The sequence below is a fragment of the Schistocerca piceifrons genome, chromosome 6, assembly GCF_021461385.2.
Source record: "Schistocerca piceifrons isolate TAMUIC-IGC-003096 chromosome 6, iqSchPice1.1, whole genome shotgun sequence".
In the NCBI taxonomy this organism is placed as follows: domain Eukaryota; kingdom Metazoa; phylum Arthropoda; class Insecta; order Orthoptera; family Acrididae; genus Schistocerca; species Schistocerca piceifrons.
Genome location: NC_060143.1, coordinates 348,315,156 through 348,341,529, shown reverse-complemented (window position 1 = coordinate 348,341,529; position 26,374 = coordinate 348,315,156). Strand labels below are relative to the sequence as shown.

At 43.3% G+C, this 26,374-nt stretch overlaps 1 protein-coding gene across 1 annotated transcript in view; it reads left to right on the top strand.

Annotated features, from left to right (window-relative positions):
* LOC124802764 (intraflagellar transport protein 52 homolog) overlaps positions 1-26,374 on the top strand; it is a 74,874-nt gene that overhangs the window by 7,555 nt on the left and 40,945 nt on the right. The window contains exon 4 of the mRNA XM_047263755.1: positions 13,947-14,082. Within this exon, the coding sequence (XP_047119711.1) occupies positions 13,947-14,082 (136 nt within the window). The remainder of the gene's footprint in view (positions 1-13,946; positions 14,083-26,374) is intronic.

The following is a 26,374-nucleotide window of genomic DNA, read 5'->3' as shown; positions in this document are numbered from 1 at the left end:
TTGGACTAGATCGAAAGACAACAAACATCATAAAAGAAACACTCATGGAGACCAAATCCAAAGTAAAATTTATGGGAGAATTGAGCACAGAATTTGAAATAGACACAGGAGTACGACAAGGGGATGGACTGTCCCCAGTGCTCTTCAATTGTGCTCTTGAAAAAGTTCGAGAATGGAGAAAAGCAGGTGCACCAGCACACAGACTGGGACCAAAATCGAAGGGCATAGAATTAGGCTGTTTAGCATTTGCTGATGACATGGCACCTTCTGATCTCAAAATTGGTAATAAGTACATCTCTCGAGTAAAAGAATTTAAATATTTAGGTGAATGGACTGCAGAAAATTGTAATGAAAAGAAATCTCTCAGATGAAGAGCCCAGAAAATGGAGACGGCGTTTCAGTTAACAAAAAACCTTTACAACAAAAAGAGTCTTTCATGGAACTGCAAAATACGACACTACACAACAGTAATTAAACTCGAAGCTCTCTATGCATCTGAGACACTAGAACTTCAACACAGAACACTAAAATGGGAAATAGAAGTGAAAGAACGTAAAATAATGAGGAAAAGGACCAAGAACTAAAGATGGTGTGCAATATCCAAAACCTAATGCAGAAATATATAAAAATATCTCAAAAATAACAGACACAATGTGCATGAGAAGAAGCCAATTCATGGGACATATAGAAAGAATGGGCTCAAACAGATTAAAGCACAAAATCCATACATTTTTAAAGAACAAAACTACAAGACCGAACTGGTACAAACAGATAGAAAAAGACCTGAAAGAATTAGGGTCTTAAAATCTACATGACAGAAATGAAATCAGAAAAATAAACACACGTGGTTTTGAGGAAGAAGAGAGACAAACGTGGTCTACGCAACGAAAGCTAGCCCTTTTTTGCTTATGAAGGAATACTGGGTGATAAGGAAGGCCAACAAATGTCGATTACGGTGGTCGTAAGTGATCCATCCGCGAAGAAGAAGAAGAAGAAGAATATAAAAGCAGAAGATATAACCAACAAAGAATCCTTTTGGGAAAAAGTATTGAAAATGGAAGAATTCCAAGGCAGGGTAGCTAAAAAGACTGGTTCAAAATTGTCTGGAGACAGAAAGAAGAAACATAGTGAACAGATGAAAGCATACTCAGAGAAAAGAAAAGAACAAAGAATGAAGAATTGAAATTGTTATGTGGTCCTCAGATGGCGTATTCGCAGTAAAATAATAATAATAATAATAATAATAATAATAATAATAATAATAATAATAATAGTAGTAGTAGTAGTAGTAGTAGTATAATACGGACACTAAATCATGGTCATTTTAGACGGGGACTGTTTTGAACAAAAGTTGCGTAAAATACTGGTGGAGGTCGGCCCTGAACTACCACTGCCAATTCCAGCAAACAGTTGTGTTGCAGTAACTACCAAATGCCTTGTGTACTCCAATTTGTTTTGTCTTGTGAACTGCTTAAAAAAAAAGGAGGGGGGGGGAGGGAGAAGAGAGAGAGAGAGAGAGAGAGAGAGAGAGAGAGAGAGAGAGAGAGAGTGGAGAGGCTAATCCTCGTGCTCAAAGGGAATGCGTTTCTCACCACAACAAAAGAACTCGGCAGTCCCCATGGCCATTATGTCAGTTCTGCTTTCATAGAAGCACATAACACAGACATAAGATAGCAGCCATTCAGGAGAGAGGCAAGGATTGTTCTTCTCCTCTAGGGTGCCCTAGGTTCTCATTTGTTTACGATTGCAGCCGACTGCCATAATATACTGTTAGCATATTAATAGCAAGTGCTGCATCAGGTGGCTTTGTGGAGTCACTGTAATATCCTAGCACTGGCCTATGAAGTGGTTGTTGCAAATTATTCAGAATGTAGCACTGTTAGAACTATACCTTTTAGGATGTTGTGAAGTAATATAACATAAGTTAAATTTACATTTACACGTAAAACATAATGATGCTGGTTGTCAGCTTTGACTCGTGTCGTAATGATGTTGTGTGTGTGTGTGTGTGTGTGTGTGTGTGTGTGTGTGTGTGTGTGTGTGTGTGTGTGTGTGTGTGCAATCTTGATTTTGTTCTATACTATTTTTTGCACTCTAGGTTGCACTGACAGACTGATCTGTACCATAACCATAGGTCTTGGTTAGGTTAAAAGGTGAGATTTTGTTTGAGTTGGCTAAACGAATGAAGGCGAAAACAAAATCTTAGTTATTAATATGTGGATCTGTAGCACATCTCAAGGTCTAGGTTGGATTGGAAGGTGACTGATTGTGAGTTGCAAAGCCTATGAAAGTGATGACATATGAATTAACTTATCTCTCATTATGGCATGTACTTGTACGCGTTGATTTGTGGTGTTTTATGTTTTCCATTTTGATATTGGGGTTCAAGGCAGGTTTCTTAACTTGATCATTTCATCAATTCGACTGTTAAGGCTTAAAGGAGAAATGTAACTAGCCCATTCACTTTAAGGTAAAAAAAAAAAAATGGAAATGTCGTGTGCCTAGGGCCTCCCATCGGGTAGACCGTTCGCCTGGTGCAGGTCTTTCGATTTGACGCCACTTCGGCGACCTGCGCGTCGATGGGGATGAAATGATGATGATTAGGACAACACAACACCCAGTCCCTGAGCGGAGAAAATTTCCGACCCAGCCGGGAATCGAACCCGGGCCCTTAGGATTGACAGTCTGTCACGCTGACCACTCAGCTACCGGGGCGGACCCTTTAAGGTTAAATGATATTTTGATCACATTCATAAAGAAATCAAATGTATTCCATTTCTACAGATTTATTAAGTAATATAATACTCGTTAATTTGTGAAATTGATGGTCAGGTTTAAATATAAAACATCAGTGTATCTTCTTTAAGATTTGTCACAGTATAAACTATCTTCACTTTTGCTAGTAATTTGGCTCTTTCAGTAACAATTTTGCTAGTAATTTGGCACTTTCAGTAACAATTTTCCTTCAACAGTATACAAGGTCATACAAGTCTTAATTATGCTACATTTTTTTAAAGTACTTACAGCCATACTGCTTCATTGATATGCAGGAATCATTTTTAACCAAATTCAGAAATCCAACACATGTACAAAATTATCTATATTTTATTCATAGCTCTTATTTGTCAGAAACTGTAGTATGTATTTCAGAATAAAATTCAGTCATCAGCTGCACATACATTTTTATTTTGTTTTACTGGTTTTGACAAACTAATTTGTCATTTTCAGAAGCATACAAAATTAGGGATATTATAAATCTTTGGATCTTCACTATACGTTTATGTAAATTATAAGAGGTGTGTTACAGAAACTTACTTAGTGTTGGTTTAGTATATGTCTGTATCTTCTTCATAGAACCATAATGCCATGATACGTCTGAAAATGGCATATTGTATATGATCATTGTAAACACAGATTGACAGATTATTAGTTTACAGTAACTAATTCACATCCTTGTACACACCAGGCTGCTGTTCCAGCAGCAAGGAACGTATATAAAAGCATGTTGTTGTTGTTTTTGTTGTGGTCTTCAGTCCTGAGACTGGTTTGATGCAGCTCTCCATGCTACTCTATCCTGTGCAAGTTTCTTCATCTCCCAGTACCTACTGCAGCCTACATCATTCTCAGTCTGCTTAGTGTATACATCTCTTGGTCTCCCTCTATGATTTTTACCATGCTGCCCTCCAATACTAAATTGGTGATCCCTTGATGCCTCAGAACATGTCCTACCAACTGATCCCTTCTTCTGGTCAAGTTGTGCCACAAACTACTCTTCTCCCCAATTCTATTCAATACCTCCTCATTAGTTATGTGATCTACCCATCTAATCTTCAGCATTCTTCTGTAGCACCACATTTCGAAAGCTTCTATTCTCTTCTTGTCTAAACTATTTATCGTCCATGTTTCACTTCCATACAAGGCTACACTCCATACAAATACCTTCAGAAACGACTTCCTGACGCTTAAATCTATACTCAATGTTAACAAATTTCTCTTCTTCAGAAACGCTTTGCTTGCCATTGCCAGTCTACATTTTATATCCTCTCTACTTCGACCATCATCAGTTGTTTTGCTCCCCAAATAGCAAAACTCCTTTACTACTTCAAGTGTCTCATTTCGTAATCTAATTCCCTCAGCATCACTCGACTTTATTCGACTACATTCCATCATCCTTGCTTTGCTTTTGTTGATGTTCATCTTATACCCTCCTTTCAAGACACTGTCCATTCCGTTCAACTGCTCTTCCAAGTCCTTTGCTATCTCTGACAGAATTACAATGTCATCGGCGAACCTCTAAAGTTTTTATTTCTTCTCCATGGACTTTAATGCCTACTCCGAACTTTTCTTTTGTTTCTGTTACTGCTTGCTCAATATACAGATTGAATAACATCGGGGAGAGGCTACAACCCTGTCTCACTCCCTTCCCAACCACTGCTTCCCTTTCATGTCCCTCGACTCTTATAGCTGCCATCTGCTTTCTGTACAAATTGTAAATAGCCTTTCGATCCCTGTATTTTACCCCTGCCACCTTCAGAATTTGAGAGAGAGTATTCCAGTCAACATTGTCAAAAGCTTTCTCTAAGTCTACAAATGCTACAAACCTAGGTTTACCTTTCCTTAATCTTTTTTCTAAGATAAGTCGTAGGGTCAGTATTGCCTCACGTGTTCCAATATTTCTACGGAATCCAAATTGATCTTCTCCAAGGTCGGCTTCTACCAGTTTTTCCATTCGTATGTAAAGAATTCGCATTAGTATTTGGCATCTGTGACTTGTTAAACTGATAGTTCGGTAATTTTCACAGCTGTCAACACCTGCTTTCTTTAGGATTGGAATTATTATATTCTTCTTCAAGTCTGAGGGAATTTCGCCTCTCTCATACATCTTGCTCACCAGATGGTAGAGTTTTGCCAGGACTGGCTCTCCCAAGGCTGTCAGTAGTTCTAATGGATTGTTGTCTACTCCCGGGACCTTGTTTCGACTCAGGTCTTTCAGTGCTCTGTCAAACTCTTCACCAGTATCATATCTCCCATTTCGTCTTCATCTACATCCTCTTCCATTTCCATAATATTGTCCTCAAGAACATCGCCCCTGTATAGACCCTCTATATACTCCTTCCACATTTCTGCTTTCCCTTCTTTGCTTAGAACTGGGTTTCCATCTGAGCTCTTGATATTCATGCAAGTGGTTCTCTTTTCTCCGAAGGTCACTTTAATTTTCCTGTAGGCAGTATGTATCTTACCCCTCATGAGGTAAGCCTCTACATCCTTGTCCTCTAGCCATCCCTGCTTAGCCATTTTTCACTTCCTGTCGATCTCATTTTTGAGACGTTTGTATTCCTGTTTGCCTGCTTCACTTACTGCATTTTTATACGTTCTCCTTTCATCAATTAAATTCAGTATCTCTTCTGATACCCAAGGATTTCTACTAGCCCTCGTCTTTTTACCTACTTGATCCTCTGCTGCCTTAACTACTTCATCCCTCAGAGCTACCCATTCTTCTTCTACTGTATTTCTTTCCCCCATTCCTGTCAATTGTTCCCTTATGCTCTCCCTGAAACTCTGTACAACCTCTGGCTCTTTCAGTTTATCCAGGTCCCATCTCCTTAAATTCCTAATATAAAAAGTATAACTAAGGTATATTAAGAGGAAAGTTGCTGCTCACCATATAGCGGAGATGCTGAGTCGCCGATTGGCACAACAAAAAGACTCTCACTAACAAAGCTTTCGACCATTAAGGCCTTCGTCAACAATAGAACACACACACACACACACACACACAGACAGACACACTGGTGCATGCAAATGCAACTCTCACACACGACTGCTACTCGGGCAACTGGAACCAAACCGCGAGCAGCAGCACCAGTGCGTGATGGGATTGGTGACTGGGTGAGGGTAAGGAGGAGGCTGGGTCAGTGATGGGGAGGGATGTACGGTGGGGTGGTGGACAATGAAGTGCTGCAGTTTAGATGGAGGGGAGGAGGGGGGGGAAGTAGTGTAAAAATAGAGAAATAAAAAGACAGGGTGTGGTGGTGGAATGATGGCTATGTAGTGTTGGAATGGGAACAGGGATGGGGCTGGGTGGGTGAGGACAGTGACTAATGAAGGTTGAGACCAGGAGGGTTGCGGGTATGTATTGTAGGGAAAGTTCCCACCTGCGGAGTTCAGAAAAGCTGGTGGTTTTGGGAAGGATACATATGACACAGGCTGTGAAGCAGTCATTGAAAGGAAGGATATCATGTTGGGCAGTGTGTTCAGCAACAGGATGGTCCACTTTTATATTGGCCACAATTTGTCGGTGGCCATTCATGCGGACAGACAGCTTGTTGGTTGTCATGCCTACACAGAATGCAGCACAGTAGTTGCATCTTACGAGGGTAATCCCAAAAGTAAGGTCTCTTATTTTTTTTATAAGTACATAGACCTGTTTATTTCTAAAATGGTTTACATCAGTTTACAGCTTGAACATTTAGCTATTTTTCGATATAATCAGTATTGCTGTCGATGCATTTTTGTAGACGCTGTGGCAGTTTTTGTATGCCCATATCATATCATCTCGCCGCCAGCTCCGCAGCTTTGGCAAAGAAGGATACTGCCAGTGGCATAATTGTTGCTTGGTCTCAGGTGTAAATGGTATGCCCAGGTTTCGTCACCCGTGACAGTTGATTCCAGAAAGTTGTCCTGTTCGGCTGCAAGGCGGTGAAGAAATGCGGTGGAAGCATCAACTTGTTGCTACATGTGGTCCTCAGTCAGCAAGTGTGGTACCCATCTTGAGCACACCTGGTAGTTCAATGTTTCCATTAAAATTCTGTGAGCGGTGTTTTGGGAAACCTCAGGAACCAACGTGCTGAGATCATCCAGGGTGATCTGCTGATCTTCACGCATGCTTTGCTCAACCTTCAACACTGTTTCTTCACAAATTGATGGTCTCCTGCTCCTCTTTTCATCGTGAACTTCAGTCCGACCAGCTGCAAACTCTTTACACCCTTTATGAACAATTTTGACATCCATGCATGACTCACCATACACTTCTGTCATTTGGCGATGGATTTCAATTGGTACAGTGCCCTTTGTGTTCAAAAACCGAATAACTGTGTGCAATTTGCACTTTGCAGTAACATCCTACGGGAGCTCCATTCTCAAAGGCTGCCAAGCCAAGACAGCACCTCAGCGCGGTGTGCGCATTTTTACAAAGAGCGCGTGAAGCACTCTTCATAACAGTGTGGCCAACTGCCACACAAACAGAGTTCTGTACTTATAAAAAAATAGGAGACCTTACTTTTGGGATTATCCTCGTAGCTTGTAGACCACATGACTGGTCTCACAGGTAGCCATGCCTTTGATGGGATAGGTGATATTAGTGACCGGACTGGAGTAGGTGGTGGTGGGAGGATGTATGCGATATGTCTTGCATCTAGCTCTATTACAGGGTTATGAGCCATGAGGAAAGGGATTGGGAGCAGGGGTTGTGTAAGGATTGATGAGTATATTGTGTAGGTTCAATGGATGGCAGAATACCACTGTGGAAGCGGTGGGAGGATAGTGGGCAGGACATTTGTCATTTCAGGGCACGACGAGATATAATTGAAACCCTGACGGAGAATGTAATTCAGTTGCTTCAGTCATGGGTGGTACTGAGTTACGAGGGGAATGCTTCTCTGTGGCTGGATGGTGGGACTTTGGGATGTGGTGGGAGACTGGAAAGATAAGCCACAGGATAATTTTTTTTGTACAAGGTTGGTAGGATAATTACTGTGAGTGAAGACTTCAATTAGACCCTTGGTATATTTTGTAAGGAACTGCTCGTCACTGTAGTTGCGACGACCACGGGTGGCTAGGCTGTAAAGAAGGGCTTCTTGGTATGGAACGGGTGGTAGCAATTGAAGTGGAGATATTGCTGGTGGTTAGTAGGTTTGATATGGATGGAGGTACTGATGTACCCATCTTTGAGGAGGAGGTCTACATCTAGGAAGGTGGCTTGTTGGATTGAGTAGGACCAGGTGAAACAAATGGGGGAGAAGTTGTTGAGGTTCTGGAGGAATGTGGATAGGGTGTCCTCACCTTTGATCCAGATAGCAATGATGTCATCAGTGAATCTGAACCAGGTGAGGGGTTTAGGATCTTGGGTGTTTAGGTTGGATTCCTCCAGATGGCCCATGAATAGGTTAGCATGGAATGGTGCCGTGAGGGTGCCCATAGCCGTACCCCAGATTTGTTTGTAGGTAGTGCCTTCAAAGGAGAAGTAATTGTGGGTGAAGATATAGTTGGTCATGGCAACTAGGAAGGAGGTTGTTGGTTTGGAATCTGTCGGATATTGGGAAAGGTAGTGTTCAGTAGTGGTGATGCCATGGGCATTAGGAGTGTTAGTGTAGAGAGAGGTGGGATTAATAGTAATGAACAGGGCACTGTGTGGTAAAGGGACAGGAACTGCGGATAGTAAGTGGAGGAAATGGTTGTTATCTTTTGTATAGGTGGGTAGGTTCCGAGTAATAGGATCAAGGTGTTGGTCACGAGAGCAGAGATTCTCTCAGTGGGGGCACAGTAATAGACCACAATGGGGCATCCAGGTTAGTAAGGTACGTGGACTTACGGAAGCATATAGAAGGTAGGAGTGTGGGTTGTGGTAGATCTGAGTAGAGAGATTGACTCATGGGAGAGGTTCTGGGATGGGCCTAAGGATATGAGTAGTGATAGGAGATCCCGCTGGATTACTGGAATGGGGACACTGTGGCAAGGTTTGTAGGTGGAAGTATCTGACAGCTGGCAGACTCCTTCTACCAGGTAATCCATGCGGTTCAAAAGAACAGTGGTAGAGCCTATGTCTGCTAGTAGGATTATAAGTTTGGGATCTGTTTTTAGATGGTGGACTGTGGTTCTTTCTACGGATGTAAGGTTAGTTTGCATGTTGAGGGATTTGGGGAATGATGGTGAGGCATGGTTCGAGGTTAAGAAATTTTGGAAAGTTAACAGGGGGTGGTTTGGGGGCAGTGTGGTGCATCTTGGTTGGATGGAGGAGTGAACTGAGTTAGGCAAGGTTCTATATTGGTCTTTGTTTGAGTCTGATTGGTAGCGTTGGTGGCGGAAAAGTGTTTCCACTGTAGGGGCCGGGAAAAGGAGAGAAAGTCTTAACAAGTCCTTCATGACTGAATTTGTGAGTGGGGCAAAAGGTGAGGCCTTTGGAAAGGACTGATATTTCTGTGGGGCTAAGGCTTCTGGAGGAAAGGTTCATGACTGTGTTGTGGGTCTGTTTACATTCTGTTTGGTGGAGGGAGGGAGTTTGGAGAGTGGTGTAAGTGACCTACTGCCACTGTTGTTTTGAACTGCAGGGATCACCTGGTCAAAGGACTCTGCTAGCTGTCAGATACTTCCAGCTACAAACCTTGCCACAGTGACCCCTTTCCAGAAACGCAGTAGGATCTCCAGTCACTAATCAAATCCTTACGCTCATCCCAGAACCTCTCCCCAGAGTCCATCTCTCTACTCACCCCTACCACTGCATGCACTCCTGCCTTCTATATGCTTCCTAAAGTGAATAAACCTAACCATCAAGGCACCCCATTGTGTCCAGTTATTGTGCCACCACTGAGAGAATCTCTGCTGTCGTAGACCAACACCTTGAACCTATTACCTGGAACCTACCCTCCTGTGTAAAAGATACCAACCCTTTCCTCCACCGACTATTCACAGTTCCTGTCCCTTTATCACATGATGCCTTGCTCATCCCTAATGATGCCGTGTACCTTTACACTAACATCCCTAGGGCCCAAGGCTTTACTGCTATTGAACACTATCTTTCCCAAGACCCGGCAGATTCTAAATCAACAACCTCCTTCCTAGTCACCATGACCAACTATATCCTCACCAACAATTACCTCTCCTTTGAAGGCACTAGCTACAAACTAATCTGGGGTATGGCTATGGGCACCCGCATGGCACCATCCCATGCCAACCTATTCATAGGCCATCTAGAGGAATCCTTCCTACAAACCCAGAATTCTAAGCCCCTCACCTGGTTAAGATTTATTGATGACATCTTTGCTGTCAGGATCGAAGGTGAGGACATCCTATCCACATTCCTCCAGAACCTCAACAACGTCTCCCCCATTTGCTGCACCTTTTCCTACTCAACCCAACAAGCCACCTTCCTACATGTTGACCTCCATCTCAAAGGTGGGTACATCAGTACCTCCATCCATAACAAACCTACTAACCACCAGCAATACCTCCGCTTCAACAGATGTCTTCCGTTCCATACCAAGAAGTCCCCTTCTGTACATCCTAGCCACCCATGGTCGTTGCATCTGCACGAAATGTACTGAGGGTCTCACTGAAGCCTACCAACCTTGTACAAAAAAAATCTCCTGTGCCTTATCGTTCCCATCTCCCATCACCTCCCAAAATCCCACCATCCAGCCACAGAGAACCATTCCCCTCATAATTCGGTAACACCCAGGACTGGAGCAACTGAATTACATTCTCCGCCAGGGTTTCGATTACATCTCGTCATGCCCTGAAATGGTAAATGCTCTGCCCACTATCCTTTCCACCCCACCTACAGTGATATTCCACCATCCACCAAACCTACACAATATGCTCGTCCATTGTTACACAATCCCTGCTCCCAATCCTTTTCCTAAAGGCTCATACCCCTGTAATAGACCTAGCTGGAAGACCTGTCCCATACATCGTCTCACCGCCACCTACTACAGTCCGGTCACTAACATCACCTATCCCATCAAATGTAGGGCTACCTGTGAAAACAGTCATGTGGTCTACAAGATAAGCTGCAACCACTGTGCTGCATTCTATGTAGGCATGTCAACCAACAAACCGTTTCTCCACATGAATGGCCACCAACAAACTGTGGCCAAGAAACAAGTGGACCACCCTGTTGCTGAACACACTGCCAAACATGATATTCTTCATTTCAGTGACTGCTTCACAGCCTATGCCATATGTATGCCTTCCCGTCAACACCAACTTTTCTGAATTGCGCAGGTGGGAACTGTCCCTGCAATACATCCTACGTTCCTGCAACCTTCCTGGCCTCAACCTTCATTAGTCACTGTCCTCACCCACCCAGCCCTGTCCCTGTTCCCATTCCAGCACTAGACAGCCGTCATTTCACCGTCACACCCAGTCTTTTAATTTCTTTTTATTTATCTCCTTTCTGCTACTTCCCCCCCCCCCCCCTTTCTCTCCTGCCCTTCGTCTTAACTGCAGCACTTCTGTCTGCCACCCCCACCATGCTATCCCTCCCCCTTCCTGCACCATCTCCTCATTACACCCAACCAGTCGCCACTCCCATCATGCACTGGTGGTGCTGCTTTCAGTTGCCTGAGACTGCAGTCGTGTGTGGTGTGTGTGTGTGTGTGTGGGCGGGGGGGGGGGGGGGGGGGGGTGCGCACCCGCATATGTGTCTCTTTTTGACGAAGGCCTAAATAATGGCCGAAAGCTTTAATTGTGAGAGTCTTTTTGTTGTGCTACCTGCGACTCAGCATCTCTGCTGTATGGTGAGTAGCAACTTTCCTTCTTGTATATTGTTACATTCCATCCTGGGTTTTCCATTTTTTGATTGAGGTGTATTAAGAAATCGTGTACTGGGTGGATCACCTAAAACTTGCATCGCAAATATTGCACAAATGGAAAGTCATGCATGGACAAAGAGGTTTACCAATGCAGAAAAAGCTGACTTGTTCATGGTTTATGAAGAGTGAAGGAAGAATGCAATTCATTCTTGTATGGTGTATATGGCGAATTATCCCAGTAGATGTCAACTTTCTCAACAGTTATTTATCAGCCTTTTTAACTGCTATATGAAAATGGTAGTTTTAACACCGAGACAATGTTACAGAAGGAAACAGTTGATGACAGAACGGGGGGAAATTAATGTTCTTGCTGCTGTTGCAGTTCATCCACATGTTAGCTCTTGCAAAATTGTACGAGGATGTAGCATGAGTCAGACAAGTGTCTTACACATTGTCCATTCTCATAGGTTCCATCCGTATCACATATCTCCATCAAGAGCTGCATGGAAACTATTATGAGAATCATGTTAACTTCAATACATGGACATTAAGACAGCGTACTCCAGTTGTATCACGTGTCTTGTTTAGTGAAGAAGCCACATTAACGAATCATGACCAGGTAAACTGCCAAAACGTGCACTGTTGGTAAGTTGACAATCACTGCTGGCTTTCTCAGGGGATATGTCAGCATCCATGAAGTGTAAACATGTGTGGGATAGTGAACCATCAGCTCATGTTCTTATGTCTCTTAGGTGGAACACTGAATGCACACAAGAATCGTAACCTCCTAAGAGACTGTCTTCTAAGGATGCTAGAAGACATTCCTCTGCAGACTAGGAGTAACCTGTGGTACCAATATGATGGCCGTCCAGTCCATAGTGCAAATCATTGGATTAGGGCTCAGGGGGCCTTTACCTTGCTTGGCCCGTTCCCCATATTTGACGCCTTTAGCTGTTTTTCTGTGGAGAAAACTGAATGGTGCTGTCTACAAGGAAATACCAACTACACCCAATGATAGGCAATGACGTATTGCAGCAGCCTGCTTGGACATCTCCACTGAAATGCTGGCATGTGTGCAGCAGTTGTTCCATGCCAGACTGAAAGTTTGTAGTGCCGCTACCAGTGGACAATTATAACAAGACCTGTGATAGTCAGTTGTCTTGTTAGTGGTCAGAATCCACATAACTAATGTATGCACTTGTGTTGTTCTTTAGTGTGTACTACCACAGGTATTCTACAAGTGTTGGTGTGGGAACTTTTCAAAATATGATATGTTGTAAACAAGTCTCACTAAAATCCTGCAACAGACACCACTGACATTCTAATTTACCTTATTTTTAGTTTGTTAATGTCTGTAGGCACTGTTTGATTTAAAAAAGTGTACGTTTGCAAAAAAACTCTTTTTAAGTATTATTACAATCTACTGATTGGCTAACAATACAAGCCCATAACTACCAACCATTCTGTGAAAACCGCACATTCTTAGCATTTTCCATTTTCACAATTTCTGTTGTGTATGTTTTAGGTGATTCACCCTGAATGATACATTTGGAAAAAAAAAGCAAGTTGATCATTCAGTAAGTCTTTTGAATTGAAGAGGGAATGTTTATATATTTCAAATTCTTCTAAAAGGTTAATTTTGTTGTCCTTGTCAATTGTACGCAAAATTTCCATGTCAAGCAACGGTGAAGCAGGAAGAATGTGTTTCTTACTTTTGAGATTTTCTGCAAAAGTCAACTCATATGAATTCCCAATGTTTTTGTTGAGCAAGTGCTGATGAATGAAGGTCTTAAATGCCCTCCCAATCTGTTCTGTATAAAAATTCAGACATATATTACACTGTTTTTTATAGACTCTAAATCTGAGAAATTTTTCAGACGGAGGTTTCTCTTTGCGTATAAAGAGCAACTTGGTGATATTGTTGGTGATAAAGGACACTTTGTGTTTTTTACAAATTAGCTGTACGATATAAAATGTCACCTAAAAATTCAGTTTAGAGTAATTTATGTTTTTGTTGGTTTTATGTGTATAAAGTTTTTGTACAAAGCTTGCTTGATATATATTTTTGACAGCTAAGTATTTTAAGTTATTAAGTTAAGTAACAAAAGCAGAAGGATTTAGGAACACCTCAATAATGTGGTCAATCATAGCATGAAAAAGTCCCAATTTGTGCTTAAAGGTGGGGGGCAAGAGGAGGCATGGATGGTGTTATCGATTATGGTGAGTTTCCTGTAAAAGTCAAAGTTATGTCGACATTACCTGCTTGAGGTTGTTAGTTCTGGTGCATAACAGCATTTTTGTTAAAAAAACTGAAACTATATTTTCGGACAACAAAAAATATGTGAAAATGATTATTAGTTTTTGCTAATTATTTTTTTATGTAATATGTTTCTTTAATTGCAAATAAATTATTTTCAGATTGTGTTATTCGGACAACATACTACAAATACTTTCATCCTAAGGAATGCTTAATTACAAATGGAGTTATAAACCGATCTATTGCTCAAGCTTCAGAGAAATACTCGGCATATCAAGATGACTATTATAGTTCCCAGTAAGTGTAAATATGCATTGTGAGAATAATAATGTGTGCTAAATTAAGCTTGTTTCTTTAACATGAAATTAGATTTACAACAACTAACATCTGCATGCATTTTTTTATGCATCTTGCTTCTTTTCTTTGTTTCTGGCTTAACAGTACCATAGTCATTTAGTAGCCAAAGCACCATTGGTGTATGTGTGTTTTAATTTGTGTTTTTATGAGTCCTTGTATCTATATTGGTGCAGTATATAATATGGTGTATATTTGTCAATTTATAATGAACACAGTTTCAACTGCGGCTACATTAAATTCCACATTGAAGTTCAAAATATAAGGAATGTTTGTTCTTGTTCTATTATTATTATTATTATTATTATTATTATTATTATTATTATTAGCATAGCAAGGAATTTACAGCCTGTTCTCCAGTTGACAGCTACAAATGGTTTACTTAATAGTGTGCTTCTGGGTGTTCTACGGAATTGTTGTTTTAGTTCGTAAAATGGAAACAACAATTTGGCAAAATGCCTGGAAGCACACTGTTAATCAATCACACTGAGAAAACATGAGACATCACCTCACTCTATGGGGAGATGAAATTTCGCAGTGTACACTAGTTGGATAAGCTCCACCAAGGACAGGTCATCTTCTCAGTGTGTTGAGATGGACAAGTTGCACCCAAGTTCACTGAAATGAAATATCATATTAACACATCAGCGGCAAATTGGATTGTGCACCATGCAAGCAAGCCAGACTGTAGTGTGAAAGAGAATTTGTGATGCTCTACAAATGCTAGACGTCATTTCAAAAGAGCAAAGTGAAGATCATTGTCAAAGGGTTATATTTCGTGCCCACTCCAAAATTGCTACCAGTAGCAGAGTAAATAAGCTCTGTGGAGCATATAGTGTATCTTGTACTGGAAGTAGCAGGAGAGATTTGCCATGACACCTGTGGAGCACTTACAAGGTGTCAAGGCTAAGATCAAACATCTTTAAGGGAGAACTAGCATTAAGAAATCTGCCAGATGACAAGAAAGCTGTAGTTCTGCCAGCACATTCCTAATGTCACATATGAGCTACAGTAAGAAGATTTTCGATCTATTGAATGACATTGCGGACCGACGGACAAATGTTGATCCAACAAATAAAATTGAGAGGAACATGATGGTGATTTCTCAGTGAGTCTGGCTTGCCACATAATGTCATTAAGGGTATTAAAACACAAGTGGCAGAGCCACCTCTACTGAGTAACCTTCCTAAGGTACATAAGGAAGGAATTCTGTAAGAGTCATAGTAATATTGGTGCACCTATGTACCTATCGGCAAAATACCTGAAACACATTCTCAGTGTAATGTGGGAGGTGTGAAGACCAATTGCGGTTCCCGGATACAGCTATAATGGTCAATATCAGTGTGGTCTCTCTCTTTATGAGGTTCCACTTTCTGATTCCTTTGACATTTGTTCCCCAGAACTTTTTAGACACATACTGACATCTATTTATCTCCTATCGGACGGAAAATATGATAAACAAACTAATGTGTGACAAATGATAGTCCATTATCAAATGTTGTGGCAAACCTACACATGGAACACTCTAAAGCAAAGGCACTACAGTATGCCAACCTGAAACCAATGTGTTTCTGTCAGTAGATGGAGAACACATTTGTGGTGTGACCATATGGAGCAAAGAAAGCTTCAAGGGTTCCTGGAACATTTAACCTCTGTCCATCATAATATCAACTTGAAAAATATTGCTAGCCACCTTCCCTCGGCGTGTTAGTTAAGAGAAGAATGGATGGTTCCCTGGTTCACAGTATATGTAATAAAATCTACACACACTGACCTGTATCTCCACACCTCAAGCCAATACCGTCAGTCACAAGGAAATTTGGTGCTAAAGACTCCGTTATTTAGAGCTTGAACACTACTGGACAAGGAGAGCCTCACCAAAGGATTACAACACCTGCAAAAAGTGTTCTGAAGGCATTTGTTCTTAGGTCATCAAACTGAACAGGTGGTGCAGTCAAAATCAAGAATGCCTCAGAAAGAGGATGAGACCGAGACTGAGGAAGAATGGAGAAAGATTGGTAGGCTCCTATGGAAATACACATCAATCCCTTAACTAAGATAAAAAGTATTCTTTTTAATGTTAGAGAAGATCTAGGTCTCTGAGAGACAGATGTGTGTCACATTCCATGTGAATGTGGCATGTCTTACATTGGGCCGATTATTAGAACAGTCGAGTAGAGGGCAGGCAGTATCAACGACATACTTAACTAAAACACCCAACAGATCGGTTGTTGCTGAGCACTGCCTTGTATATAATCATGAAGTGAAATGAAATTTGATGAGACAAGTATCGTGGTGCAGGTGCCATGTTTCTGGGGCAGCATAATTAACCCGTCTATCAAAATAAAGATGTAAGAAAACCTAATGAACAGGGACAATGGTTTCAAGTTAAATAATGCTTGGTGCCTGACACACTATTAAAATAATCTCCATTCGTCACAACCACCCTTGTTGGAAAATACTAAGAGAACTTACTTTTCAGAGTATATTAGTGCTAGTTCTGGAATAAAAGAGCATCAAAGGGTGTAGTCTGCTTCGGGAATCGAACATGTAACAGTATTATGAAAAGGATTGTTGCTACTCACCATATGGCAGAAATGCTGAGTCGCAGATAGGCACAACCCAGAAAATGAGCAATCGGCTGACAAGGCCTTCGTCGGAGACAAAACACACACACGACATGCATGCAAATGCAACTCACACACGCAACCACAGTCTCTGACTGCTGAGGCCTCAGCAGCCAGAGACTGTGGTCGTGTGGAGTGTGTGAGTGTTTTGCCTCCGACAAAGGCCTTCTTGGCTGAAGGCTCATTTTTTGACCGTCTTTTTGTTGTGCGTCTCTGCAACTCAGCATCTCTGCTATATGGTGAATAGCAACTATCCTTTTCATAACATGGTTATATTCCATCCTGGATTTTCCATTGGGGAATCAAACATAGCTATAAATAGACCAACAAGGGTTCAGCTTGGTTGGAGTTTAGGCAGTGAGTACCATAACAACAAAACTCACAGCGCCTGAAGAGGGGCTTGGGTCAGCATTTAAATATGATGTGTAAAATGCAAACAACAACTCGACAGAAAGCCCAGGAGCACACTACCGATCAGTCATCCCAGAAAACCTTGTAAGTCTAAAAAATGAGCTGTATTACATCTACTCCACTATCGACTCTTGGTGGCTAAAGTATCAAAGAGAAAGAGCAAAAATTAAAATGTAATATTTATTTGAAGTTTGGTAACATGTTAAGAATGGTGTAAGTTTTGCCTTGTAGTTGTTAAAAGTGGTTCATGTTTGTCTCACTTACTGTGCTTGTTCTGATATGTCGTGCGTTGTTGAGGAATGTGGTATTTCAAAAGTTCTAGACTTTCATTTTTGCGCACACTTTTATTCTGATGATGCCTATATGTGAAAGCTAAATGTATATGTTATGTTATTACTCGTCTCACTCAAAGGCCATACATACCCCTCTATATTGCAGTTAAAACTGCTAATGAATGGAATGGAATGGAATATTGTTACCAGCACTTAGAGAGACCACCATGCTTTTTGCCAGCATGTGCTCATGAGAAAACATTGTTAATTAATAAATAAATGAGGTACCAATCAGGGCAATTTCATCAGTGAGTACTTCATGAATAATCACAATTATAGTGTAAGCAGAGTGACCACAAGGGTATAATCATCACTGTCCTCACTGGATTTTGATCTGGAGCTGCTGTTGACAGGAAGGCCATATCTTTGATCTTTTCTTTCACAAGTACATCATGATTCCATGTCCTGTGGACTACCTTTTTGATCAGCCTGATAACTCGAGTCCAATCATGCAGGGTAATGTTTACAGTAACTTCTTTCATCAGCATGTCAACTACACTGAAAGTTTTTATTTTTCCTAGCGAAGTCGCTTTTCACCTGGGTCCCATATATGTTCAGGCAGATTGAAATGAACACTGACTACACAGTTCTCTTCCATTGCAGTCAATTAATCAACCTGTTTGGGTATGGTTCTTAATTTGTACAGCAAATAAAGTCCTAGTAACACTATTGTATTTATGTGTGGCTTGGGATTGTTCAATGAAACACAAAAATTTGAAGACCAATCCATGAAGATTTTTGGCATTAAAATCCTCATGATAGTCGCTCGACTTTCTATTCTAGAACAAAAAACCAATGAGCAACTTGGATTAAAGTCACAAGTTGAGCTAGTGTGAAAGGTGATTACGCGTTATGCTTGCCTACTGGCACTTTTCTTGTTCCTTAGGCTGTGTAGTCCTTGCAGCTTTTATTAAGGTGTGTCTTGCTGTAACTACAGCCTCTTCCAGACACGCAATATGTTTGAGCAAATGTTCCTCTTGGCATGCAGATACTGGCATGTCAGTCTGATATGTCGCTCACCTCTCTCAATGAATATCAGGACAAACCAAGTTCACGGTCAGTTTCAAAGAGACTGCTTAGGCCCATTAATAACTTTGAACAATGGCAACTCCAGGTAAGACTGTCAACAGTGTAGGAAAAGTTAGATTTCTACTTACTATAAAGATGACAAGTTGCAAACAGGCACAATTAAGACATTTACACATAAGCTTTCAGTGACAGCCTTCATCAGAAAAAGACACACACACACACACACCATTCATTCACACAAGCAAGCACACCTCACGCGCACATGGTCGCTAATTCCACCAGCAGCTCAAGCCATAATGCCAGGCGTTCATTTGCTTCTTTTTGTCATGAACTTCATATCCACAACTATTCATGATGCATTTTGGAACTTATAAAAAGAGTGTGTGTCACAACTGAAGTATCATTCATCCTAACTACTCCAGTTAGCCTAACTACCCTCCCGAACTATGAGACATACCATCAAATAGGGTGTACCAGCAAGTTCAAAGTTACTACATGTGTTGCTGTGCAGCCTCAAGTCTCAAACATCTATCATGTATATGTGGAGACTGAAGCAATGAATGAAAATTTGTACTGAGGCTGGGATTCTGGGATTCAAACCTGGGTCCCATGCTCACTCGGTAGATGTGCATGCCACTGTATCTCTCCCAAGGGGCTCGCCGCTCTTTGGTGGGTTCATGTTTGGCTATCTCGGTGCCCTAGCCCTTGCAGCGTTTTTTCCCTTCCAAGCTGCATGTCTGTCCTCTTGCTGTTCTTCTTCCCCTTCCTTGGGGAACATATCTGGGATGTTTTTGGGAATGTATTCTGCATTTTCAGTAGCCGACATCAGAACAGTCTCTCCACTGTTTTTTATTCCCCTTCTCCTATGCTTCCTTCACCTCGCTGTTTGAGGTTCCTCTTTTTCTTCTTCCTCCTCCCTGTGCGCTCCTGAAGGCCGGTCCGCGCATCTGACACATAACAGGTAGCTGGGTAACTTGTAATTCCTAGCCCCGGGTCGACAGGTAGGGTTCACATGTACCTCTTGGTACAGGCCAGGCCCAGGGAGGGGTAATGCCTGAGCTGCTACCTTCCAAATTGTCAATTGGTCCCTCCATCAGGTGTTAGGGAGGTGTGATCTGAGGTGTGAACAATTACTTAAGGCAGGTGCACCCCCCTCTGAGGAGGTCCCCAGTTGGAAGGAGCCATTGGAGATGTTGGCAGTCGTGGGGGATTTTCTTGCAATGAGCCAGTCATCTTCTTCACAGTCAGTGTCTACTAAACGTAAACAGAATGAAGCTCACAATTCAAAAGACCCTCTCAGCTGCACTACAGTTCCTCACACTGAAGATGGTCAGTCCTTTGCTACAGTAAATCTGTCAATTATTCAGAAAGGTGTTGATGCAGTTGCCACCCCTGTGAAATCCTGCTCTCGATTATTCAATGGCACTTTGGTTTTGGAGATTACTTCTGATTCTCAAGCACAACAACTGCTTGCATCTTCGTCCCTCCACAGCTATCCTGCTCATGTTGAGGCCCATCGGACTCTGAATTCTTCCCATGGTGTTATTTACTCTATGTTGCTCGAAGGTCTGACTGAGACAGGAATCCAAACCTATCTCTCTCTGATCAGAGTGTCGTTGCACTCTATCGGGTGATAAAAAAGGTAGATGTATCATTAGTGCCCACACCTACTCTTTTTCTCACTTTTGATAGAGTGGTGCTTCCAACAAAGATCAAAGCAGGCTATGATGTTATCACAGTCTGACCATACATTCTGAACCCTCTCCTCCCGAGTTTGTCCCCTGTATCTTGATGAGTGGGCGGTCCAGGAGATCTGCAGGAAGGAAAAAGTGCCTTACCCAGTCGCTCGTAAGTTGTTGGCTAGTCGTAAACACTGCATTCTACCATCCGTCACTTACAGTATTGTTCTTGCTACATCTCGCTCCATGAAGGACATGGCCAGTGCAGACATGCGACCTCAAATTCAGCACTGCGGTTGTAAAATCTGTCAGTGTCACGTTAGCATCCCCATCTCCTCCTCCACATGTGCAACAAGCCACCAAACTTTCCCCTCATGGGGCGAAGTCACCTGCTTCACAACTGGCAGGCTGGAAAGGACAGAAGGAATGCCCCCGTGAAGGCTTCTTATGTCCCTCGAGCCAACATATATCTGAGTCTTCCTCTGCCAACTGGAAAAGCTCCAAGAAATCAAACAAAGGCAAATGGTCTCCTCCTTTGCCGATTCGGAGATCCTCTTTGATGGTGTTGCCACGTGATACCCCAACCCGGCTCACCTCTGTGTTGCTGGTGTGCAGTGGCAACCATTGACCAACCACAGACCAACAGAGGGAGAATGCCGAAGCCTCTGTAGATCTCGTGGAGCAGGATCCTCTAGCCTCTGTGCCCCGTAACGGTGAGTCTTTGAAGACTGGCACTCATCCCCTCTCCTCATCATGACTCTCCTCCAATGGAATGTTCGCAGCCTTAGATCCAACAAAGAGAACTTTTGGCTGCTCTTGGAATCACACGGTCTGCTTGTTCTCTGCCTCCAGAAACAAAATTGTATTCTCACAACTGCTTTGAGCTCTCGCATTTCTTTCTGGGCTGCTTTGACCTTCCTCTCAGAGGACGGCATTCCATCTCATGGGGGAGTCATGCTGCTCATCTGGAGTGATGTTCATAGTCAAACCATCTCCCTGACTACCTGGCTTCGATCTGTTGCAGTCCGCATTTCCCTTCCCCACTTCACATTTTCCCTTTGTATCGTTTACATCCCTCTGTTATTCGATATCAGCAGGGTTGACTGCCTCCAGCTTATTGGGCAACTCCCTCTCCTCTTTCTGCTGCCCAGTGACTTCAGTGCTCACCAACCCCACTGGGGCTCTCCCACAACCCATCTGAGAGGTGCCATCTTCGCTGACCTTCTCAGTCAATGTAACCTCATCTGCCTTAACACAGGAGCACCCATGTTCCTTTCAGACTCATACACACCTATTCCCACTTGGACCTCTCCTTCTGCACTGCCCAGCTTGCACATCGTGTCGAATGATTCATTCACTCTGACACATAATTAAGTGACCATTTCCCGTGTGCCATCTATTTGTTGACTCCCACTCCATCTACGTGCGCACCCAAATGGCGGCTTTTTAAGGCCGACTGGGGCCTATACAACTCCCTGGCAACCTTGACCAGTTGTGATGACCAAATAGAATGTCTTGCAAAGGTTATGCTTACCACCGCAGAACATTCCATTCCTTACATTTCCTCTTTACCGCACCATGTCCTGATCCCTTGGTGGACTGAGGCATGCCATGATGCAATTTGCGCACAGAGATGTGCTCTCCACGTTTTTAACCGTCATCCTATGTTTGCATTCATTATAAACAGTTGCGTGCACAGTGTCATCGCGCTCTTTGGGATAGCAGAAAAGCTAGCTGGATTTGATTTGCCAATTCTTTCAACAGTTCCACTCCCTCTTCCATTGTGTGAGCCAACCTCCAACAGCTGTCTGGGACCTGGCTCCATCCCCCAATGTTTGGCCTGATCATAGCAGATGATGTCATAGTGGACCCCATGGCTATCTCCAACACAATGGGACGCTGTTTAGCAGAGATTTCGAGCTCCATCCACAATCATCCTGCCTTTCTCCATCAGAAAGAAGTGGAGGAGGCTTTTGGCAGTACTGTTCTGTTCTCGGAATTGTGAGTGCTACATGCTGTCTTTACTACAAGGGAGCTAGGTCATGCTCTCACTTCATCACGATCCTCTGCCCGGGCCGGATGATGATCGCATTCAGATGTTGCAGAACATTTCTCTGGCAGGCAAACACTTCCTCCTTCATACGTACAATCACATCTGGGCAGAGGGCACGTTTACCAGATGCTGGTGTGAAGCAACTATCACACCTATATCTAACCCCGATAAGGATAAACACCTTCCTTCTAGTTATCGCCCCATTTCTCTCACCAGCTGTGTTTGCAGGGTGATGGAACTTACGATTCAGTGTGGATTTCGAGCACACCATTCTGCATATGACCATCTCGTCACTTTTTCACCCGTGTCATGAGCGGTTTTCACGGAAGTACCAGATTGTGCTCGTGTTTTTCGATTTGGAGTAAGTCTACGACACCTGCTGGAGGACTGGTAATCGCCATACTCTTTACACGGGGGGGCTTCTGGGGCTGCATGCACCGATTGCTTCAGGAAATTTTAAAAGATTGAGTTTTCAAGGTATGTGTGAGTTCTGCCTTGTTGGACACCTTAATCCAGGAAAACGGTGTGCCTGAGGGTTCTGTCCTGAGCGTCATCCTCTTTGCTATTGCCGTTAACACGATTGTGGCTTGTCTCCTGCCGGACATCTCCGGCTCCATTTTCGTTGACAATTTTGCCATCCATTTCACTGCTCCCCAGACATGTCTCCTTTAGCGATGTCTTCAGCATTGTATCGATAGTCTTTACTCGTCGAGCATCGACAATGACTTTTGCTTCTCCATTGATAAAACCATTTGTATGAATTTCTGGCAGCGCTGTTGGTTTCCTTCCACTGTCTTTACAACTTGGGCTTGTTGCTCTTCCTTTCATTGAAACTAAGAAATTCCTGGGGCTCATACTCAATAGAAAACTTTATTTTTTCCTCTCACGTGTCTTATGTTTTACCTGGCTGCCTGCTGCATGTGGTCCCTCGGTGATCTGTGTGTCCTCAGCAGTACTTCCTGGGGAGTGGTTCGAACCAACCCCCTCCTTTTGTGCCAGTCCCTTGTCCATTCAAAACTAGACTATGGGTATTTTGTTCATGCATCTGCACGTCAGTTTCTCTTCACCGTCTCAATACTGTCCAGCATTGCGGCATCCATTTGGCCACTGGAACCTTGTACACTAGCCAGGTTGAGAGTCTGCATACAGAATCTGTCGAACTACTGCTGTCATACCGCCGTGATTTTCTCCTCTTCATATATGCATACCATTTGTCTGTCATCCCAGGCCACTCATCTTATGCCTTCTCCTTCAATAACTCCTTTGATTGCCAATATGGGGCACATCACTCTTCTCTGTTACCTCCTGGAGTTCACTTTCGGCTATTGGTCTGGCAGCTTAACTTCACACTACTGGCTACTTTACCTTAATTTGCTTCCTTAGGGTACTACTCCAGTCTTGCTCTATGGCCATAAGTTTCTCATCCTTCGCAATAATACCTTTGTGTACACTCGTGGCTGTCAGACTGACCGTGGTGTCGGGTGTGCCTTTGGCATTGGCTCCGACATTTTTCGGTATCGACTTCCAGAACACAGCTCATTATTTACAGCGGAGCTCTTCACTGTGTATCAGGCCACGCAGTACATCTGACAACACTTGCTTTTCAATTGTGTCATCTGCCTCGACTCTCTCAGTGCTCTTCAGAACTTCTGTATGCTGTATACTCTTGATCCCTTAGTGCAATGGGTCCAGAAAAGCTATCATTTGCTCACACTTGATGAAACCACTGTGATGTTTATGTGGGTTCCTGGTCACGTCAGTCTGATAGGAAACGAGGCCGCTGACGCTGCTGCTGAGGCTGCAGTCCTCGTATCTCAGCCTGCTAGTTTTTACATCCCCTCCAGTGGTCTCTTGTGTTGCTTTCTGTTAGCAACTGGTGTCACTTTGGCAACACCACTGGTCTTCCCTTCATGGGAACAAGCTGCGGGTTATTAAGCCTCTCCCAGTGACGTGAACAACCTCCTCTCAGCCCTCTCGCCATGAGGATATCATTTTAACTAGGTTGCATATCAGGCACTGTCTTTTTAGCCATGGCCATTTGTTAAGTGGTCCTCCCCCACCAATTTGTGCTCATTGCGCTCAACCTTTGACAGTTTGCCATTTCGTGACGGAATACCAGTTTTTTAACCACTTACGTTCTAGTGTCTGTTTGCCATCTGAGTTATCGGCAGTTTTAGCGAACGATTTGCGGGCTGTCGACTGCGTTTTACTTTTTATCTATTGTAGCAATATGGCAAAGGACATTTAATTTTTAGTTCAGGACCTCCGTTTCTCTAGGGCGTGTTTTATAGACACTTCTCCACGTCATTGTTTTTAGCTGTCTTTTCTTCCATCAATTGTGATTATTGTGTAGCCATTTGTAACTCCTCTCCTTGTCTTCACGTTCTACAGCTCTGACATGGGCACACATGATCCTAGTTGTTTTTGTGCCCTAAAACAAAACAAAACAATACAATACAATACATTGTCCATCCCCTAGTGCAACAGGTCCAGGAAAGCTGTCACTTGCTCACTCCTGAGGGAGCCACTGTGATGTTTATGAGAGTCCCTGGTCTCATCAGTCTGATGAGAAACGAGGCCACTGATGCTGCTGCCAAGGCTGCGATTCTCGTACCTCGACCCGTTAGTTCTTCTATTCCCTCTGATGATCTCTGTGTTGCCATCTGTCGACAGGTGGTGTCACTTTGGCATCATCGCTGGTCCTCACTTCTTGCTGCAAGGAGATTATTTTAACTAGGTTGCATATTAGGCACTGTCTTTTTAGCCGTAGCCGTTTGTTAAATGGTGCTCCCCAACCTCTTTGTGCTCACTGCCTGCAACCTTTGGTGGTTCACCATTTCCTGATGGAATGCCCTTTTTTTAATCACTTAACTTCTCATTTATGTTTGCCGTCTCTGTGTTATCAGTTGCTTTAGCAAATCTTGTGTGCTGTTGGACACGTTTTACTTTTTATCCATCGTAGCAATATGACAAAGGACATTTAATCTTTAGTTCAGGACCTCCATTTCTCTATGGCATCTTCATGTGCTATAGTTCCAACATGGGCACGTATGACCCTAATTGTTTTTGCGCCCTAAAACGCACAACAACAGTTTCCACTGTTCCATTGTTACACAGTGGCTTTGCACAACTGTGTGGACTACCTCAGCATGCCTCCCTCCTCCATCCAAATTCCCACTCACGCCCTCCACCTGTAGGCCCTGGGTTAGAGTAGGCCCGAGGTATTCCTGCCTGTCATAAGAGGTGACTAAAAGGAATCTCACACCTTTAGGCCTTTATGTGATGGTCCCTTTAGGGTTTTACCTCCGTTTCCCGAAGAGAGAGTCAATTGGGGAAGGGCGCCTTACATGGTACCTCGTGTCCATTGTGCATTGAGACCTTTAGCCCACTTTCTCCTCGAGGCTTTGCAGTCCCGTTCTTCCTCCATCTCTTGGGCAAGGACACCTTCCTGGGTGCATTTTCCTCCACCCACTATGCAGTGTCGTTTGCTGTGCTGACAGTGACCATGGAATTCCTTGCACCTCATATCCAGCACGGTAGCCTGCCCGTTGTGGTGGGGCCACCATGTACCCTGTTGGTTGTAGCCCCCTGACTACGCAGGGATTGCTCTGCTGATGCCTGTGCTATTAACTCCCCACATGCCAAGGAGTATATGCCTGTCACCCTGTGGCATTGGGACTCCTGGCAATGGCCATCCTGCCAGGTGGCCTTTGCTGTGGCTGGGTGGTGCTCGTGGGGAGGATCCCTGGTCAGTGTGGGTGGCATCAAGGCAGGTGACGCGCAATGATGCATACCATGTCATCACTAGCTGGTGACCAAACGGCAGCAGTCTCCAAGCATTCCAAGTCTCTATACAATGCAAGGAAGTATGATACTAAATCGTTTCCCTCCCTGTCCACACCATGGGAGGAACACCAGGCTAAGGATGGCAGCGAACCTTATTCGCCCCGGTACCTCATATGTACGAGAGCTGGTTGGGGGGCACTTCCCTCCCTGTTACTACCGCACCACGTACCTCGGGAGCACTACCACCCCCCTCCCCCCACCCAACCAACCATCAGGGACACCAGTCCCTACTTCTCATCTGGAGAAGCATAAGTCTTC